The following is a 17,528-nucleotide window of genomic DNA, read 5'->3' on the forward strand; positions in this document are numbered from 1 at the left end:
GACTATTAATTCTATCACTAGTACTAAACAAAAATCTCTAATGTCTAATCTTAAATTATAGTAACAATTAGATTTAAAAAATAAATTAATTATAGTAACAATTAGCATTCATCATAGATATTCGATACCACATTTAAAATTTAATAAATTTATGTTTTTAACAATATTTTTATAGTTTTTTCTCTTCTAACAAAAAATAAAATAATAATAAAAGAACCTGAGATCCACGTTTAATCGAATGTTAGGTGTACAAGGTGAAGGTGGGGTGGGGGCCCACCTGAAAACGAGAGCTCAAATATTCTGGACCATAATTACTTATTAAAATAAATTAAAATAAAAATCTTAAATCACTCACCAATAAGAATCAAGGATTTGATTGGGCTTAACCCGACCACAATTTCGATACGACCCCTCCACGTGTCACTTAATTCCACCACCATTTTTCTTTTCCATGACGTCACGTGACGTGGGTCCCACTTACGACCACTCCCTTAGCTCTCTCTAGCGCTTTCTTTCTCTCTCTCTCTCTGGTTTTTCCTTGGGATTTTGCTGTTTGGCTACCTGGAAACTTTGATGTTTTCTTTCTGAATCTTTATCTGAAATTTGTCGGCGATGTGTGAAATACCTTACCTGTGTTTCTTCGATTTTGGTTTTGGATTCTTCGTCAGAAATGTTTGATTGGGACGAGGAGGAGGTCAGTTTTCTTCTTCTTCTTCTTACTGTTATTTTCATACTTGTATGAAGTTTTGGATACATGTGTTAAATAGCTGAATAGTTTTGAGGAATTTTTTTAGTTGAATAGTTGTTTACGAGTTCTATTTATTTCTTAATTTATGTAATTTCTTTTGTTTTTAATTTGCTTAAAAGTTTTAACTTAATTGTTCAACGAAAATTTACATTCATAAACATGTAAAGATTCATCTCTACATATTGGATAGTTTATAAAAACAGTTAAATTTTGTATAGGTGGGGATGCATATGTATGCTTTGTGGTTTTCATTTAATGTTTTTTGTTTTGTTTTGGGGGTAATTGGGTTTACAGGAACATACAAGTTATCAAAGTTTAAGTTTCTTTTAATTTCGTTTCCGAGCAGGGTTGAATCCATGTTGGGAATATTGAATATTTTTTATGTGATTAACTCTGAAATTAGTGATGTTGGTATTGTTGTAGTGGATTTGTTGATTTTATTAGGTTAGTGAAATAAGTAAATAAGTAATTGATGCATGGTTTTTCTTAGGGGTTGTTTGGCAATCTATTGACTGTAGAAAGCAGAATTTGAGTGACTTCACATGGTGAGAAACATCGAAGAGAATTATGTTGGCTTCAGTATTCTAGTTAAGGAATCAACATGCCATGTTAATAAAAACTAAGTTAAATGGTCATATTTTGACAAGTAAAGCATATTTGGTCTTTTTCTCAAAATAGAGGAAAAAGAAACTAATGAGGTGAGTGGTTATTCTGTGACAATTACAAAATGGTTTAAACTTTCTGAAATAGCTATGAGAAATGCAAAGAACTATTGTATTAGAGAGTGGGGGAATGTATCGAATTAGATGTTTTCTTTTCATATTTTCCACAGACTATGAGTGTCTAGTTTCAGTTATAATTGTAGAAATTTTGCTTTTGTCCTTTGTTATTCGTCTGCCTTATGTGAGGGTTCTAAATGCAACCAAGCAAAGTAATGGAAGGAAAATTGATTCATTTTCATTTCATTACTCCCAAACCGTAGTGCTTTTCCAGACCAATCGCACCGGTAGTGCTTTTCCAGGAGTCCCTGTAAAATAATATGCTTTAGTTTCTATTCTCGTGGTTTCCTAAAGTGTGCACCGAATTCTCTTGTGCTGCTTGTGATGTTTGAATTTGTCTTTGTTCCATTTACTTGAATATATTGAGCTAGAGATGGTGTTGTAATTGTTTTTGTGTTCTGTCTTTTCTATGAACATGTCTTTTGGTTGATTTCTGCAATTGTTGAAAACTCTGTTGCTCTTTCAGCTAGCAAATATAATATGGGATGAGGCTGCTGAGAATGGTGACCATATTGTTCCTTATCCTGCCAAAAGTGAAGATTGTCGCAATAAGAAGGAATGGAAACAAGAAGCCAATATAAATAAGCCTACTGAGCAGAACAATTCTAAAGTTGATTTACGTAAAGAACAGGTGGAAAGCAGTACCAATTTGATCAACCATGATAAAAGTTCTGATTCAAGAATGGGGGTGGAGTCCTGGCCTGATTTGCCTTTATCTAATAGTGAAAGGGAATCTATGGGTACCAACGTATCTAACGCCTTAAGTGAGATTACGAAATTTGACTCGTCAACAGGTAACATAGTTAAAAATACCATTTGTTAATAACACACATGGTTGTAAGTACACAAGACTACAAAAAGGTAACAAAATTGCTTAGCCCTTCTAAGCCACAAGAAAAGCTACTCTTACTGAAGTAATTCTATGAAATGTTAGTTTGTTTACAGGTCCTTCTTTACACAAATACTCTTACTAGTTACACATCCAGGCCTATTTTATGTATTACTTGAAATTGCTAAGTGTAATTTAAAGTACTGTGGGAACTACAACATATATTGGAGTGGAAAATTGATTTTTGGTCTGTTATTCAACAAATTCTGTAGATCAACTAAGATCCTTGAGCCTTCAATATTTTCATGGTGATAGTGACCCATGATTTTCAATTTTGTAAACAGTGATAATATCTTGTTGGTGTCCTTAAAATTGTAATGGGTATTGGATTTAATAAAAAGATGTAAAGGATTTTCCACATTTGAATCTTCAAATAAGAGCCTTGAATTATCAATATATTAATTGTGATAGTAACCCGTGATTTTCAGTATACTGTAAGAAGTGGTAATATCTTGTTGGAGTCCTTAAAATCGTAAAGGGTATGCTCAGTTGGTGGAATTAATAAAAGATGAAAAAGATTTCCCTCATTTGTCATTTTGTATAGGCTCTTTGAAATTCTAGAACAGTAGCACCTGAAACAACAAAATCTTTCTTTTTAAATTACTGAAAATTTCTAATGGCATTAAACAGATAAGGAAGTAAAATAACACTATTGTCTGGTAAGTGTAGCGTTTCTACCTGCATATGTACATGTATTAGTTGGCGAAGCCATGGGAGTAAGTTTGAGTTATTGATTGCGGCTCCCTTTCATTTATACTTGAAATTCTAATTTCAGGGACTGATCAGCTTGATAAAGATGCTGAAATATATCCAAGTTCCCACGAAGGCAAAGAACAAGGTGATTTTGACTATGGCTGGGCTAACATTGGAAGTTTTGATGATTTTGAGCGTATATTCAGGTAATGCACAATATATAGTTGTCTAATCTATACAATTAATATACATAAACACACTCATTCATAACTTTCTCTATTCTCTCTCACCTCTTGTGAAAGAATTCTGAATGTTGAAAGTTCTAAAGTGCATTTTCCAAGTTAGCTTTCTTATTATGATGTCCCTGTGATAATGCCGTGTAATATGAATTTTCCTTGCCTGTTTAACTGCAAAGAAAAAAAAGACACGCAGAAATTTTAATCATTTTCAAACATTTCCAAATGTTTCTGTTCTACTAGGCATTGATCTTTTATGTTCATGAATTTTTTTCTCAATTAGATCTGAGAGTGAACGGAGGTAGTCATATAAGTAGTAAGTCCCCACTCCTAAGTGTGTCTGTTGATAGTTGCCCTTCTACACTTCCATTCATAACGTTTATTTACCCATCTGTTTTCTCTCTTTTTAATCCTTTTGATATGCCCCCGCTCCCAAGTGTATGTGTTGATAAATTTCTGCTACACTTCCTTTCATAGCATTTATTTACCCTCCTTTTCATCTGTTTTTTCTTGCTTTTTTCTCATATATTTTATGCATAATGGTAGCCATCTGACTAAATATCCTTACAAGTGATGATTTTGCAGCAACGATGATGCTGTATTTGGTCAAACTAGTCTGGGTAATGCTGATGAGCTTTGGTGTTCCTCCAAAGATATTACTAACAGCCCAGACAAATCCTTCCCCATTTCTTCTGAGTTGCTCAGTCTGAGCCCAAAAACAGTAAGTAATACATCTCAGCAGTTGGAAATAAAGACAAAAGTTGTGCAAGAAGATGACCTGTGTAGCCTCCGCTATGGGGAAACAGATGATTCCACATCTCACAGTTTGCACAGTGTTAATGCAATTCTGGAGCATGCAGAAGATGCAGTAGGAAAAAGTGAGCCTCTTGCCAAGGAGAAGGTATTGCGATTTTGTTTCTCTGATCTGTCCCTGGCATGTACATTCTTTACATGATGGAACTAAAATTGTGAGAACTTTTAATTGGCTTTCAGATAAATTTGGACAGAGTGGTGAAGACAACCTTATCAACATCTATTCCAGCTATTGAAAATGCTTCTACCCAAAATAAAAATGCTGAGAAGGTTTTCTCTCCAACTGTATGATCTGAATACTTTTTCAGTCATTATGAAACATTTGAAGAGCTTTCAGCCTTTGCAAGCTCTTCCAAAGAACACACGCCTTCATGGCTTACTATGACGAATTACTAGAAAAACACTAAGACACTGAAACTTTTTTGAGGTTTAGAATGAGATGAAATGTTTGTATATCCAATATCAAGCAGATCTAAATGCTTATAACTATGAAGAGTCAATTTCCATTTGCAAAAGAGCAGTCAAGAGAATGAACTCTTCAGAATTAAAATCCTATATACAATCTAAAGTCTCAATTGGATTCAAAGAAATCTTATAGAGAGAAAATTATAGAGTTCATGTAGCTCTTAGTTAGTGAAGAATTTTTTATCCTGTGTAAAGCTTGGTAGATTAAAGATTGTATGGATTCAAGATAATATTTTCTTGTTGTTATTGTTCTTGTCCTAGTTGCAAAGAAAATTTTAAAACTAGTTTGTCTTGTTTCATTATTTCTTTTGTTAGGAATATTTTGTGCACCTAATGTATATGACTTGTCTTTTACATTGTTGTTTTCACTTCTCCTGTCTCTGCATGGTATTGCTATGCTTATATTTATAAATATTACATATATGTACATTCTCTACAGGTGACTAGACAGAAGAAGCTATTTAAATCTCGTAAAAAGTCGGATGTCAAGAGTGAGGGTAAACAGTTACAAGAATTATATGGTGCCTGGCCTTCACCAAGAAACCATTCTGGTCAACTAGAAAATCGTATACAACACCCTGCAATTCAACCATCTCCCTCTACAGTTCAGCAGATGCAGCTTCAATGTCCTGAAATTTTTCATTTCCAGCATATTCCAAATCAATTTGTGGTGCATCCTATGTATGGAAACCTGGCAAATACATTTCCTGCCATGCCTGTGCTATCGCGTATTCAGCCTGGGAAGTATAAGCAGCAGCCTTTGCTTTCTAGCCGTGATGTTTCACCAGCTAACAGCAATCTTGTAAACAATTCGGCAGAAGCTCCTGTGAAAACTACAATCATGACGCCTCAGGAAAAAATCGAGAAGTTAAGGCGACGACAACAATTTCAGGCGATGCTTGCTATTCAGAAACAGCAGCAACAACTTAGCCAACAAGTCTCTTCTTCCAACCATTCCACCACTCAAACTTGTCCTCAACAATTTGGGGGAAGTGATGTTCGACTTGAAGATTTGAGCACTTTCTCTTCTTTGGAACCTATCTCTCCTATGGAAGAAGATGATTCAAGTTCTACATCTGCAGCTATCGATGATTACTCTGTCAATGAATCTATACTTCACAGACTTCAAGATGTGATATCAAAGGTATTGCTAGTCTGCTATTGAATTTTACTGTTATGAAGTAAAATGGATTTAGTTACAATCCTATTCTTGCTGCAGTTGGACATGACAGTGAGAATCTGTATACGAGATAGCTTGTTCCGTCTGGCTCAAAGTGCAAGAGAAAGGCAGAATCTCAGTAGTACAAACAAAGGTAGCAAGGACGAACGTGAAACACTTGCAGTAGATGTAACCAATACCTCTAACAGGTTTACACACTTCCTTTTCATTTTAGCTGCCTTACATAACTAGTTGTGATTGTTCTGCTGCATTCATTCCTTAAATGGCTGCTCTTCCAATTCTTCTTAGTGCAATTTTCACTTCCAAGATGAGTTGATAGGAGAAAATAATTATGATAGGTGGATAATTTTAATTTTCTAATACATAAATTTGGAAAGAATGGGTGGGTTCAATTCACATTTTTTTTAAAGAAAAGGAATACTTAACAACAATGAATTACTTCTTTTCTATTATTCTTCATTTGATACCAGGTTTAAAATCAAATACAACAGTTGACCTGATGATTGAAAACAAATAGAGAAACTTGCCTATTTACAATTATGACTTCTAGTTGTAAATATAAGATTCTCCACAGTTGTATGAAGATGTGTATGAAGATGTAATTGTTTGAAACTTACTAAGATATGAAAGGAAAATATTTCTTGCCAAATCTTTGGTCAAAGCATCTGCTAATTGTTTTCCAATTATGACAAAAGTTGTTCAAGAGGCCTCTTTAATGAGGCATATGGTGTAAGCCTTCATCTTTCTTGAAAAGCACTATATTGTTAATTACCCAACTATTATTAATGTGAATGGTGATAGGAGAATGTGTATTCTACCTTTATTCTGCGCTTGCTTCCTATCAGCTTACTCACCATCGTTTCTGAAACAAAATAAGGCAAAACCTATTAATATTAGTATTAGTCTCATTAGTATAATTGATTAGGATTTTAGAGGTTGAGTTGTCAAATTCTTAGTGGCTTTAAGTGAGCTATCCTTTAGTCCTAAGGTGTTAAAATAGTTAAGGGATACATAGTATAAATAGAGGGTTGATCAATTGTAAAAGATAGGGGAATCGTTTTGTAACAAAGTGAGTAAGAGATTTCTTGACTTCATTAAGAAGGCGCTTCAGCCGCATTCCTTCACACATGTGCTAAGGCGCGAAATTCTGCTTCAGCACTGCTCTGAGCAATTACTTGTTGCTTCTTGCTACAATAGGATACAAGATTTCCCCAAATATAGGAACAATACCCAGAAGTGGATCTCCGGTTAGTGAGGGAACTGATCCATTCTGCATTTGTATAGATTTTAAGATATCTGTGCAATGTTTTTCTAAACATTAGCCCTTTTTCTGTTGTTCCCTTGAGGTACTTAAGAATTCGGTAGACAACATCCATGTGTTCCTCTAAGGGATTATTAAGGAATTGGCTAACAACTCTTACAGTAAAGTTTATATCAGGTTGAGTGTGAGTCAAGTAAATTAGTTTTCCCACAAGGTGTTGGTACCTTCCTCTATCAACTTTTTATTCCATCTGTGTGTGCTCCAAGTTTAGTATTGGGGTCCATTGATTTGTCAACAAGTTTGCATCCAATCATCTCTCTTTCCTTTAAGAGTTTAAGGACATATTTTTGCTGATTCACTAAGATTCCTTGGCTGGATCTTACTACTCCCATCCCTAGGACATATCTTAATTGCCCTAGATCCTTGATATCAAATTCATTGGAAACGAGTTGCTTGAGATGAGTAATTTCCTCCATAAAATTTCCTGTAACCACAATTCATCGACACAAACTATTAACACTGTTAACTTTTGACTAGTTGAGTGCTTTATAAACAAAGTGTGATTAGATTGGCATTGAGTGTAGCCATCGCCCTTGAGAACCTTAGTAAACCTGTCAAACCAAGCTCGAGGGGATTGCTTGAGACCGTAGAGAGATTTTTTGAGTTTGCACACCTTTCCTTTTGGATATTTATTCTCAAATCCTCGAGGAATGTCCATGTCAACTTCTTCCACAAGGTCGCCATTAAGAAATGCGTTCTTTACATCAAGTTGGAGAGAGGCCATTCCTCATTTACAACAATAGACAAGAGAACCTGGTTAGTGTTTAACTTAGCAACAAGAGCAAATGTCTCTTGATAATCAATGCCAAAGGATTGGGTGAATCCTTTGGCATCTAAGCAGGCCTTAAATCGTTCAATTGTTCCATCAGCCTTAAATCTTTCAATTGTTCCATCAACCTTAAATCGTTCAATTGTTCCATCAACCTTAAATCGTTCAATTGTTCCATTAACCTTATGTTTGACTGAAAAGATCCATTTTCACCCAACTGTGCGTTTTCCAAGAGGAAGATCCGTGAAGATCCATGTTTCATTCTTTTCAAGTGCTTGAAGCTCCTCCATTGAGGCATCCTTCCATTGAAGAATCTGAAGGGCTTCTTGGATCAAACCAAGGAATCTGAACTTAGTCCAAAGAGGTGATAAAAGCTCTATATGTAAGAGATAAGCTTAAGTAACTTAGATAGTTGCAAAGGGGGTGTTGGGTGCAAGAGCGAACCCCTTTTCCATGAGCAATGAGAATTCTAAGATCGTCTGACACATTTTCTTCCATAATAGGCTCAGGTCTAACATCATTCTGTGTTTGTTCAAGGATGAATGGGATCAGATTAGATTCTTGACCTTGCTGAGTTCGCGTAGTGACTTGTGCAATGGTTGCTAGTTGCTTCTTTCTTCTTGAGTAAAAATAGATCTTTTTGCTTGGATTATGGACATGACTTGAAGGGATTGAGTCAAAGTTCCTTATTTGACTCGATTGAATGGTGAGGTTGGACCTCTTTGCTTGGAATATGGATAGGATTTGGAGAGATTGGATGAGGAATTTGATAGGCATTGGGATATTAAATAAAAAGGGCATAAGTGTAATTGTAATAGGGGTATTGTTATTATATATAGGACTCAATAGTGAAGGAAAAAGGAGGGAATGATTTAGTTAAGTGAGCTTTTAGCTCTTGGGAGAGAGCTGGGTCTCTCGAATACTCAGCAAACTTGTTCTCTTTGTCACTCTAATATCAATATACTAGCTATTTTCTATTGTTGCTACTGTTTGGTTCTATTTTCTTCTATTTTGCTTCTGTTTGTAGCAAAATGATAGGGGATTCCTATCAAAATTCTCAGCTCATGTGAGTCAGCTGAATAGTTTGGAGCTGTTGGGTCCCGCTCTTCCATCTTGTTGGGTCACCACCTCCCCTTAACTCCCATATTAGTATGATATAAGCTCTCAATGTGTTCCACAGATATTAAGAATTTTAGATGGTTCTCACATGTCTCCATGAATGAGAGAGAAGGGTTGAGAAGTTTGCAAGGCCTTGGGGCGAAAGAATGACAAGTGTTTAGAAAATTGACAAATATCAAAGAGAGATTGAGGGTTATTATTGACAAATAGGGATGAAATTAAGCGTTTGAGGTACATAAAATGTGAATGACCAAGACGGTAATGCCATAATGTGATTGTGTTGATTTTATTGGATTGGTTTACTGATGTAAGAGATTGACATTGAAGGAGAGAACAATGATTTCTTGTAGTGCTGTTGTACAATTCCTGTTTGTTTTCTTAATAGGATTTTGTTTTCTTTGTATGGTGGGTGGTTTAATATTTGTACACACTTTGGCCTTTTGTATTATTCTACTTATTAATAATAGAGTATTGGCAGCAGTGGTAACTAGACGTGTTACCTTGTAATTGGTTAGTGATACTCTTTTAAGGTTATTATATTAAATTATATAGAACTTGATACTTAATTACACTAATAACGATATTGACACGTAGAAGGACATTTCTCCTAATAATAAGGAAGTACTTTTCCTAAATAAGTAAATAATAAACAAAATCTAATGGCATATATGCTTATATACAGGCTGGGTGCTACCGAGACAGAGACGAATTCCATGGATAGAACCATTGCTCATTTGCTCTTTCATACCCCTTTGGAGCTGTCAGGAAAACAACCCGAGCAGTCCGAATCAACATTTTCAGCTAAGCTACCATGTGAAACTCGAAGAGAAGCAAGTGCTGCAAATGTGGCTGAGAATTTGAAAAGTAACATACAGTGTTTTGGTCAGCAAGAAACTAAAGTTTGTTCGAGTCTGGTGGAGCCACAATCACGCAAAGACATTTCTCACATGGACACTTCAGAAAATGCTTCACTCAATGAACAACTCACAGATGGTGGAGTTGTCCCATCCATAGAATCATCCCAATAAACAAAAACGTTTCCATTGCTTACAAAGGGTAATTCCTTCCTTTTTCTCTTCCATTTATTTTTTCAACTATTGAATTTTCTTCACTTGTATGGCTAGTAGTACATAGTACACATTTACTGGTTGATTTTTTTTATTGTGTGCAGTTGATGAAACTAAATGATAGAAGAATAACAGTGGATCATCAACCTTTCCCGGCGGGTCGAAAATCGTCGAGATAAAGTGGTGATGTTTAAAAAGTGAAAATAAATCAGTATGGCTACTACTACTACTACTACTTCAACTACTGTCTATTGTCCTGAGAATGTACCAAATCTGTTTTCTTGGCAAACATAAGACGCCCAAGTATTTTGTGATTTAGTTTTTTGTGTTCTAAGCTAAGCCTTGAAACTTAAAATTTAAAGCCAAAGCAGAAATGTACTTCTATACACAAATGTGGATTCTAAACTTCTGTCCCTTTTTCTTTCTTAGCTTTTTAATACCACTTAGCTATTTTCTTCAATATATAGTATTTTTGACCCTTGAATACTAGTCCATATTCTTTGGTAATTGTAACCTTTTGGTATGTTAACTAATAAGCAATAGGAATGAATGGTAAGTAAGTTATTCTCTTATATTTGTTTATTTAATTTATTAAATTTAAGAAAGAGAGAACTTGATTAAATAAAAGAAAAAAAAAAAGTAAACTTTGTTTTCTAAAATATGTCAAGGGTAATGAATTTTATTTATTTTTATTTTATTTTTTAATATTAAATTTATAATGACAATTTTATCTTTTAAAATATGTCTTACAAAATAATTACTATATACTATAGTTTAACTCAAAAGGATAATTTAGTCAATGTAAGCATTCTAATTAGTTTTAGTAAACAACATATTACAAATATTAATTTCGAGAATATTCTTCATTTATTCTATTACATTTGTTTATTACTTTATTTCGATTCTGAATGTTAAGTCTTCAATATTTTTTTATTTTGGCTGCCCTTACCGTACTCTAAATACTAAATAGTAAAATGACTATTTTGTTGATTTTTCAGTGCAGTATTTGAGTGGTGTTGTATTATGTAATCATACTTTTATATTTATAATCTTTCAAAAAAGTTTAATGACAGGTGAGAATAATATATACCATAGTTCAATCCTAAATTTTCGACTAAGACAGTAAAAATTTTATGATAGTCATACTTTAAAGTAAATTTAATGTTAAAATAAATAGCATAACATTTAAACATAATATTATCTTTCATATTAATTAATCTTCTTATAAAATATTAGTTATGGAGAATTGGCAGCTAAAGTCCTACCTTCAAAAATTGTATCATTTAAGTCATTTATTTTTTATTTTCTGGTGACAATAGTAATCACAAGATGGGAAGGTAAATAATTATTGTTGCAAAAAACTCATTGTTTTTTTTAAATAGAATGACAAATCTATTAAATTTTTTGTTACTAAATCCAAGTATGCTTTCCATTTTGTTTATTTTTAAAAAATCCAAATTATACTTTTTTTTAGATGCCAAATTATACTTACTATTTAATCAAATAAATAATAATAATAATTAAGAAATATAATTCCTTTTCATTATTTCTATTTTATTATTTCTATAAAATAGAAATATACTAAGATTATTAAATTACACTTTTAGTTTTAGATTTCCATAACCAAAACTACTTTAACAAATATTGTTTTCTTGCTAAAAAATTTCAAGTATGGAAATTTTGGGATGTTACATTTATCACTTGTAATTGAGTATAAATTGACTTAAATGTGTGATTTAGGAGCTATGTAGAAGCTATATATGAGCTGTTAATACCAAACACAACTTTCTCAAAACGCTCAAATAATGTATGTTAGCATAATATTAGTATATGCTAATAGAGATTTTCAACAACTAAATAAATAGAAGAAGACAGGAGAGTTTAGAATAAACTAATAGATAATACATACGATATTATGTGGTTGAGGTATACAAAAATAAAAGGTGTGAGGAATTCTGGTTTTGTAGAGTTAGATTAAAATGAAAAAAATTTGAATGAGAGAGAGAGAGAGAGATAAAGTTCTAGCTCAAGAACTAGATGTTCGATATGTTGAATCTTCACACCAGTTTACTGACATCTTTACAAAATCATTAGCTGCAACTCCTTTTTTTCACTTCAAGGACAAGTTAACACATGATTTTGACATGTGTAACTTAAGGGGGATGTTAGAATACAAGAAGACCACTCGTTCTTGCTCCAGTGAATCAACTCTAGAATTAGACATAACTCTGATACTATGTGAGGAACTCTGGTTTTGCAGAGTTAGATTGAAATGAAAAAATTTGAATGAGAGAGAGAGAGATGAAAATGGAAGTAAAAGAATTGTTCAACCAAAATATGATTGGCAATGATCTTTATTTATAGAAAGAAGAATACAATTTGATTACAACAGAAAAAGATCAACTGACTTAACAGAAAAGTTATTGCAATACTGTTAAGAAAGAAGTTAGTTACTGATTTTCTAACCGTTTTTGGTCCTCTTGTATTCTAATTGAAGGAATATTACAACTAATTCTCCAAGCTTAAAGATGAGCTTGGTTGCCATTTGTGAGTACAAACAATATATTTTCCTCATTAGTAAGGCTCATAAATGAGAAATAGGGATATTGGAGAATGCTAGTACAATTAGTGATGCTAACTCTAGTAAAATGCTTCAAATCTCACCCATCGAACAATTGACATGTATAGGTGAAAGGGTTAGACTAATAACTTTGTCAAATCATATAAACTTAAATTTGATATTTTAGCATCATCTTGCACAAACTGGACCAATTAAAGCTAAAATGGCAACTCGATAGAACTCTTGTCCTGCAGATCATTGATATTGACACTAGTGGTTGGATAATTTACTATATACTACTAATGGTTGGTTTTGACTGAGATCAAGACAAGGGATTTTAGTTTCAGGAAATGGATCGGAATTAGGGCTATCCCATTTCACATGACCAATATCATTTGGGACCTAGTCTGGATCTAGAGTTGGCCTTTTAGTATCACATTCGAGATCATCTATGTAAATTTAAAGGTACCTTAGTCTGCGACATGACCGACTCTAAGGTGAGACAATTGTAAGGCATGCGCTTTGGGCCTCCGAACACTCAAAGTTCCAAAATTATATAAAAGGAAATTATTAGGTGGCGTTTGGTAACACTTTTTTAATCAGTTTTTTATTTTTAAAATTAGAAAAGTGAAAATATTTTTTAAAAACATGTTCTATAAAACTGTTTTTGCTTTTTAATTTTTTAATTGAGAATCAAAATTTTAAAAATAAAAAAAAATCAATTTCAATATTTTTTTTAAATAGTTTTTTTTCTTAATCAATATTTTGAACTCCGAGAAGACCCGGACTCAAATCCTCTCTCACGACCCTTGTGGTGAACCCGACCTCTGACCCGGATTCGAATTTGACCCCGGACCTAGACCCGACTTAAATAAAATAAATAAAATGAAAATAAAAATGAACTTTTACAGAACATATTTTGTTTTTTGTTTTTAAAATTGAAAAACAAAAGTACTTACAGAACACATTTTTATTTTTCAAAAACAAAATTTTTAAGAACAAAAATTTTACTTTCATTTTGTGATTAAAAAATTAGAAAACAAAAGTGTTACCAAACGGCACCTTAGTATGTTATAAAATATCGTTTATCTGGATATACAAATAACCCAATTTTTTTTATTCATTACCATTAATTGTAATTACTATTCTTCTCTTAGTTTCCTAATATATGACTCACATATTTGTATAAATAAGAGATCATCTCATTGAAATGAAGTACTGAGAAATTCTCATTAAATTTTTTTTTCCTCCTTTTATTTCCTTCTTATATATTTTATATTATTCTATATTATTTTATAACACGTTATCATCACGAGTCTCTGCCCAAACCTCAAAGTAAATATTTTGTTAAAATTTTTGAGTTATTTCAAGCTCACACTAAATATATCTATATATATATATATATATATATCTTTATATATTAAAAGTGTCTATCTAACGACATTTCTTGGTTTAACATTCTTGGTTTAACAGAATATACTTAAAAATAAAAGAATATTCTGTTAAATTTAACGATTAGGTTTGATCTCCCGTTAAAAAATAAACCCAATAATTAAACCCAAAAAATTAAACAATCTTTTAAATAAACAATCTTTTAAATATTAATAATCTCTTTTTAAATTAAAAAAATCATCTTAGCCACATATCTCTCTAACAAACTTATCTTGGGAGAATATTAATAATTTTTTTATTTATTTTTTAAAAAAGAAAAATATAGATAAAATATTTAGAAAAGATAATATAAAAGAAGATTGATTGTGTTGGCTTAGAGATTTTTGGGCTTGGGCTTAAAAAAATAATAAAAAAAAAAGATAAAATGAGCTCTAATTAGTATTTACCTTATATGTTTGTGCTTATTTTTAGTTTTATTTTTAATTTTACCACTAAGAGGAGAAGGTTAAAACATATTAGAATATGAAAATATTATTGGTGCTTATTAGTAATTTGCAAAGAATGTGAAAGTCTATAAATATATAGTTGTGTAGCTATTATTAGATATAAAATGAGATAATAGAACTTTTTTCAATTAGAAGATTAATGTACATTTTACTATTAATAACATACATTATTATAACACAACTATATTTTACTTACTAAATATACTGATACATATTTTATTTTTATAAAACAAATCGTTCAAATAATTATACTATTTTAATTATTAATTCAAATAAAAAATTAAAATATTAAATAAAACTAACACTACGTGGCTTGGCACGTAACAATCACCTAGTATATATTTATGCTCATCTAACTGAAATAATTTCAAGAACTTATATTTTATCTATATATTTATATATTATATATGTATGTACATATTCTTATTCTCATATATTTATTATTGAATTCATATATACATTATATTCTTATTATTTACCATATTTACAATATATTTTATATAATTTGTACCTGTGATATGATAGATAATATATAAACATTATGCCTATATCCTAAAATTATATAAACATGTCATATAATAAGCTGAAATATAATACAAGAGATGAATAAATGTTCATATACATATTCTTATGTTATTTAATGACAATCAAAAAGCAATCTAATGTCATTACAGATTTGTGCAAATAATTCTTGAATATTTTATATTTATCAATAATATTATATTTATATGAATACAACTAAAGAATCATTGAAATGATTATTATTGATGTAATTTTTAGTGGGGTTTTGAATACCCAAATTAATTTTAAAAATATTGTATTGAAACATCAAAGTATAAGAATAACATTGAGCATAATTAATGTTATTTAAACACATAAGACATGTATTTTTTTTGTTTATCATTTCCTGCAAAAAAATGATAGGAACTGAATTCATTTAATTTTAAAGAATGTTCATATTCTATATATTAGTTTTGTATTATATATATTTATTACTTACAATGTTTATATTAGAAGTTATAAAATTTTGTATGACACGTTGAATATATTATTTAAGACCATATTTTGCATACTTCTTGAAGATTATGCTAAATTATATTCATATATTCTTTGAAATATTGTAAAAGAACTTGCTGAATAATTTTTTATATTTTTATGGATGACCAATTAACAAGTTTTTAAGAAATTTATAATAATGCTTTACTTGTTCAACGTCATTCTCCGAAGTGAATAACACCTTTAAATAATCAAGGTCATTATTTACTGCTCAAATATTTCTAGAAAAAATTAGAAACAACAAGAAGATGAAAATACCACAAATAATTAAAGTGCATGGATACAGGGACGGAGGGACTTTAGCCTATGTGTAGGCTAAAGCCCTCACTCAAATATATACATTAAACTTTTCACATATTGATATATACATATATTAATTCACTTTACTCAACTTATTAAAACCCAATTCACAAAAGCCCTCACTCAATATTTCAATCATAATTCATGGGTCTACTCTTATTCTAATCAAGCCCATTTTAAAAATAGCCCAATACAAATAATAATAAAAATAACACTTTATCTAAAAATAAAATAATATTATTTTACATGGAAATTTGATAATCCATGCTAAAAAATTAGACATGGTGTTTAATTATCCACAATTATAACACATAAAAAAAATATACCTATGTTTCAATTTTCTTTCAAAAATACCCCCATCATTTCAATTCCCCCCCATCTCTCTAACTTCCCTCCCTCTCCTCTCTCTCTTCCTTTCTCGGTTCAAACTCACCTAACCCCACCCCTCATTCTCACCACCGCACCATTATCACCACTGCTCGACCCAGACGACAGACGAACCCAGCCGACCCACACGACCCACGAACCCAGTCGACCCACACCACCCACGAACCCAGTCGACTCACGAACCGTCGAACCCAACGCACGCAGTCGACCCACACGACCCACACGAACCGCGAACCCAACGCACGCAGTCGACCCAACGCACGCCGTCGACCCACACGACCCACACGAGACCCACTCCGTTGGAAATCGTCCCAAGCACAATCCACGAACCAGGTATGGGCTAAGCTTAATTTTTTTTTTTTTGCAATTTATCATTTATCATTTACATTGTGATATAACTGAAAAATGTAGTTGAAATTAGGTTCGATTTGCTTGTTTTTGTGTTTGGAGAAGAATGTAGAATAGGGGGAATTAATTTGCTGGTTTTGGGCATTTTGTGCAATTTTGTGCGACGTTTTATGCGATTAAAAAATGCATTTCTGATTTCTGTTAGTTTTGGTAATTTGAGCGATGTTGTGCGAGTTATGTGCGATTTTGTGCGATGTTCACCTGACAGTTGTGCCTGTAAGGATTGTGCGATTATTTGGCGATGTTATGCGATTTTTGTGCGATGTAAACATGTTTTTTCATTTGCCTCTGTTACATTTTGCGAGTTTATGCGATTTCAATGCGATTCTTTGTGCGATTAAGACATTTTTCCATTTCCCACTGTTTTATTTTGCGAGTTTATGCGATTTTTGTGCGATTTTGATGCGATGTTACTATGCTGAATATGTTGTTTTCTGCGATTTTATGCGACATATATGCAATATGTGTGCGACTTTACTATGCTGTGTACCAACCTGATCTCTTATGCGATTTTATGCGACGTGTATGCGATGTTTGTGCGATAATTAATAGTTTTTCGTTTTTTTTTTTCAAATGGTTGTTCTTCAAATTTTGTAATTTTTTTGCTAATATTTAGTATTTTTTTTTTTTTTTTTGTAGTGGCAATTGTGGAATGTATGCCATGGAGCACATTGAGCACTTGATGCTAGACCGGTCGTTGGAGCATGTTCATGATGGTAACATGCTCACCTTTAGACATAGGTGGTGTGTGGACTTATTTTACCAGAACTTAACATGGTAGTTTTTTGTAGGTTTTTGTAATGTTATTCTTATATACATAAACTCCCCTTTTGTAATTGT

The 17,528-nt window shown here is 32.1% G+C and overlaps 1 protein-coding gene across 1 annotated transcript; it reads left to right on the forward strand.

The window, feature by feature from the left end:
* The first annotated feature begins 394 nt into the window (after window positions 1–394).
* Window positions 395–10,539, forward strand: LOC115706648 (protein LNK2). The gene is made up of 9 exons (XM_030634365.2): window positions 395–694; window positions 1,994–2,321; window positions 3,192–3,315; window positions 3,931–4,246; window positions 4,339–4,428; window positions 5,063–5,767; window positions 5,843–5,991; window positions 9,695–10,068; window positions 10,184–10,539. The coding sequence occupies exons 1-8, from the start codon at window positions 671–673 to the stop codon at window positions 10,038–10,040; spliced, it is 2,082 nt and encodes a 693-aa protein (XP_030490225.2). The 5' UTR covers window positions 395–670; the 3' UTR covers window positions 10,041–10,068; window positions 10,184–10,539.
* The last annotated feature ends 6,989 nt before the right edge of the window (window positions 10,540–17,528 follow it).

This window comes from Cannabis sativa, chromosome 1, assembly GCF_029168945.1.
Source record: "Cannabis sativa cultivar Pink pepper isolate KNU-18-1 chromosome 1, ASM2916894v1, whole genome shotgun sequence".
Lineage (NCBI taxonomy): Eukaryota > Viridiplantae > Streptophyta > Magnoliopsida > Rosales > Cannabaceae > Cannabis > Cannabis sativa.

Coding starts and splice junctions, on each gene's coding strand:
- LOC115706648 (XM_030634365.2), top strand. CDS start 671: ATGTTTGATTGGGACGAGGAGGAG. Junction 2,322..3,191: donor GAAATTTGACTCGTCAACAG/GTAACATAGTTA, acceptor TTCTAATTTCAG/GGACTGATCAGCTTGATAAA. Junction 5,992..9,694: donor GTAACCAATACCTCTAACAG/GTTTACACACTT, acceptor GCTTATATACAG/GCTGGGTGCTACCGAGACAG.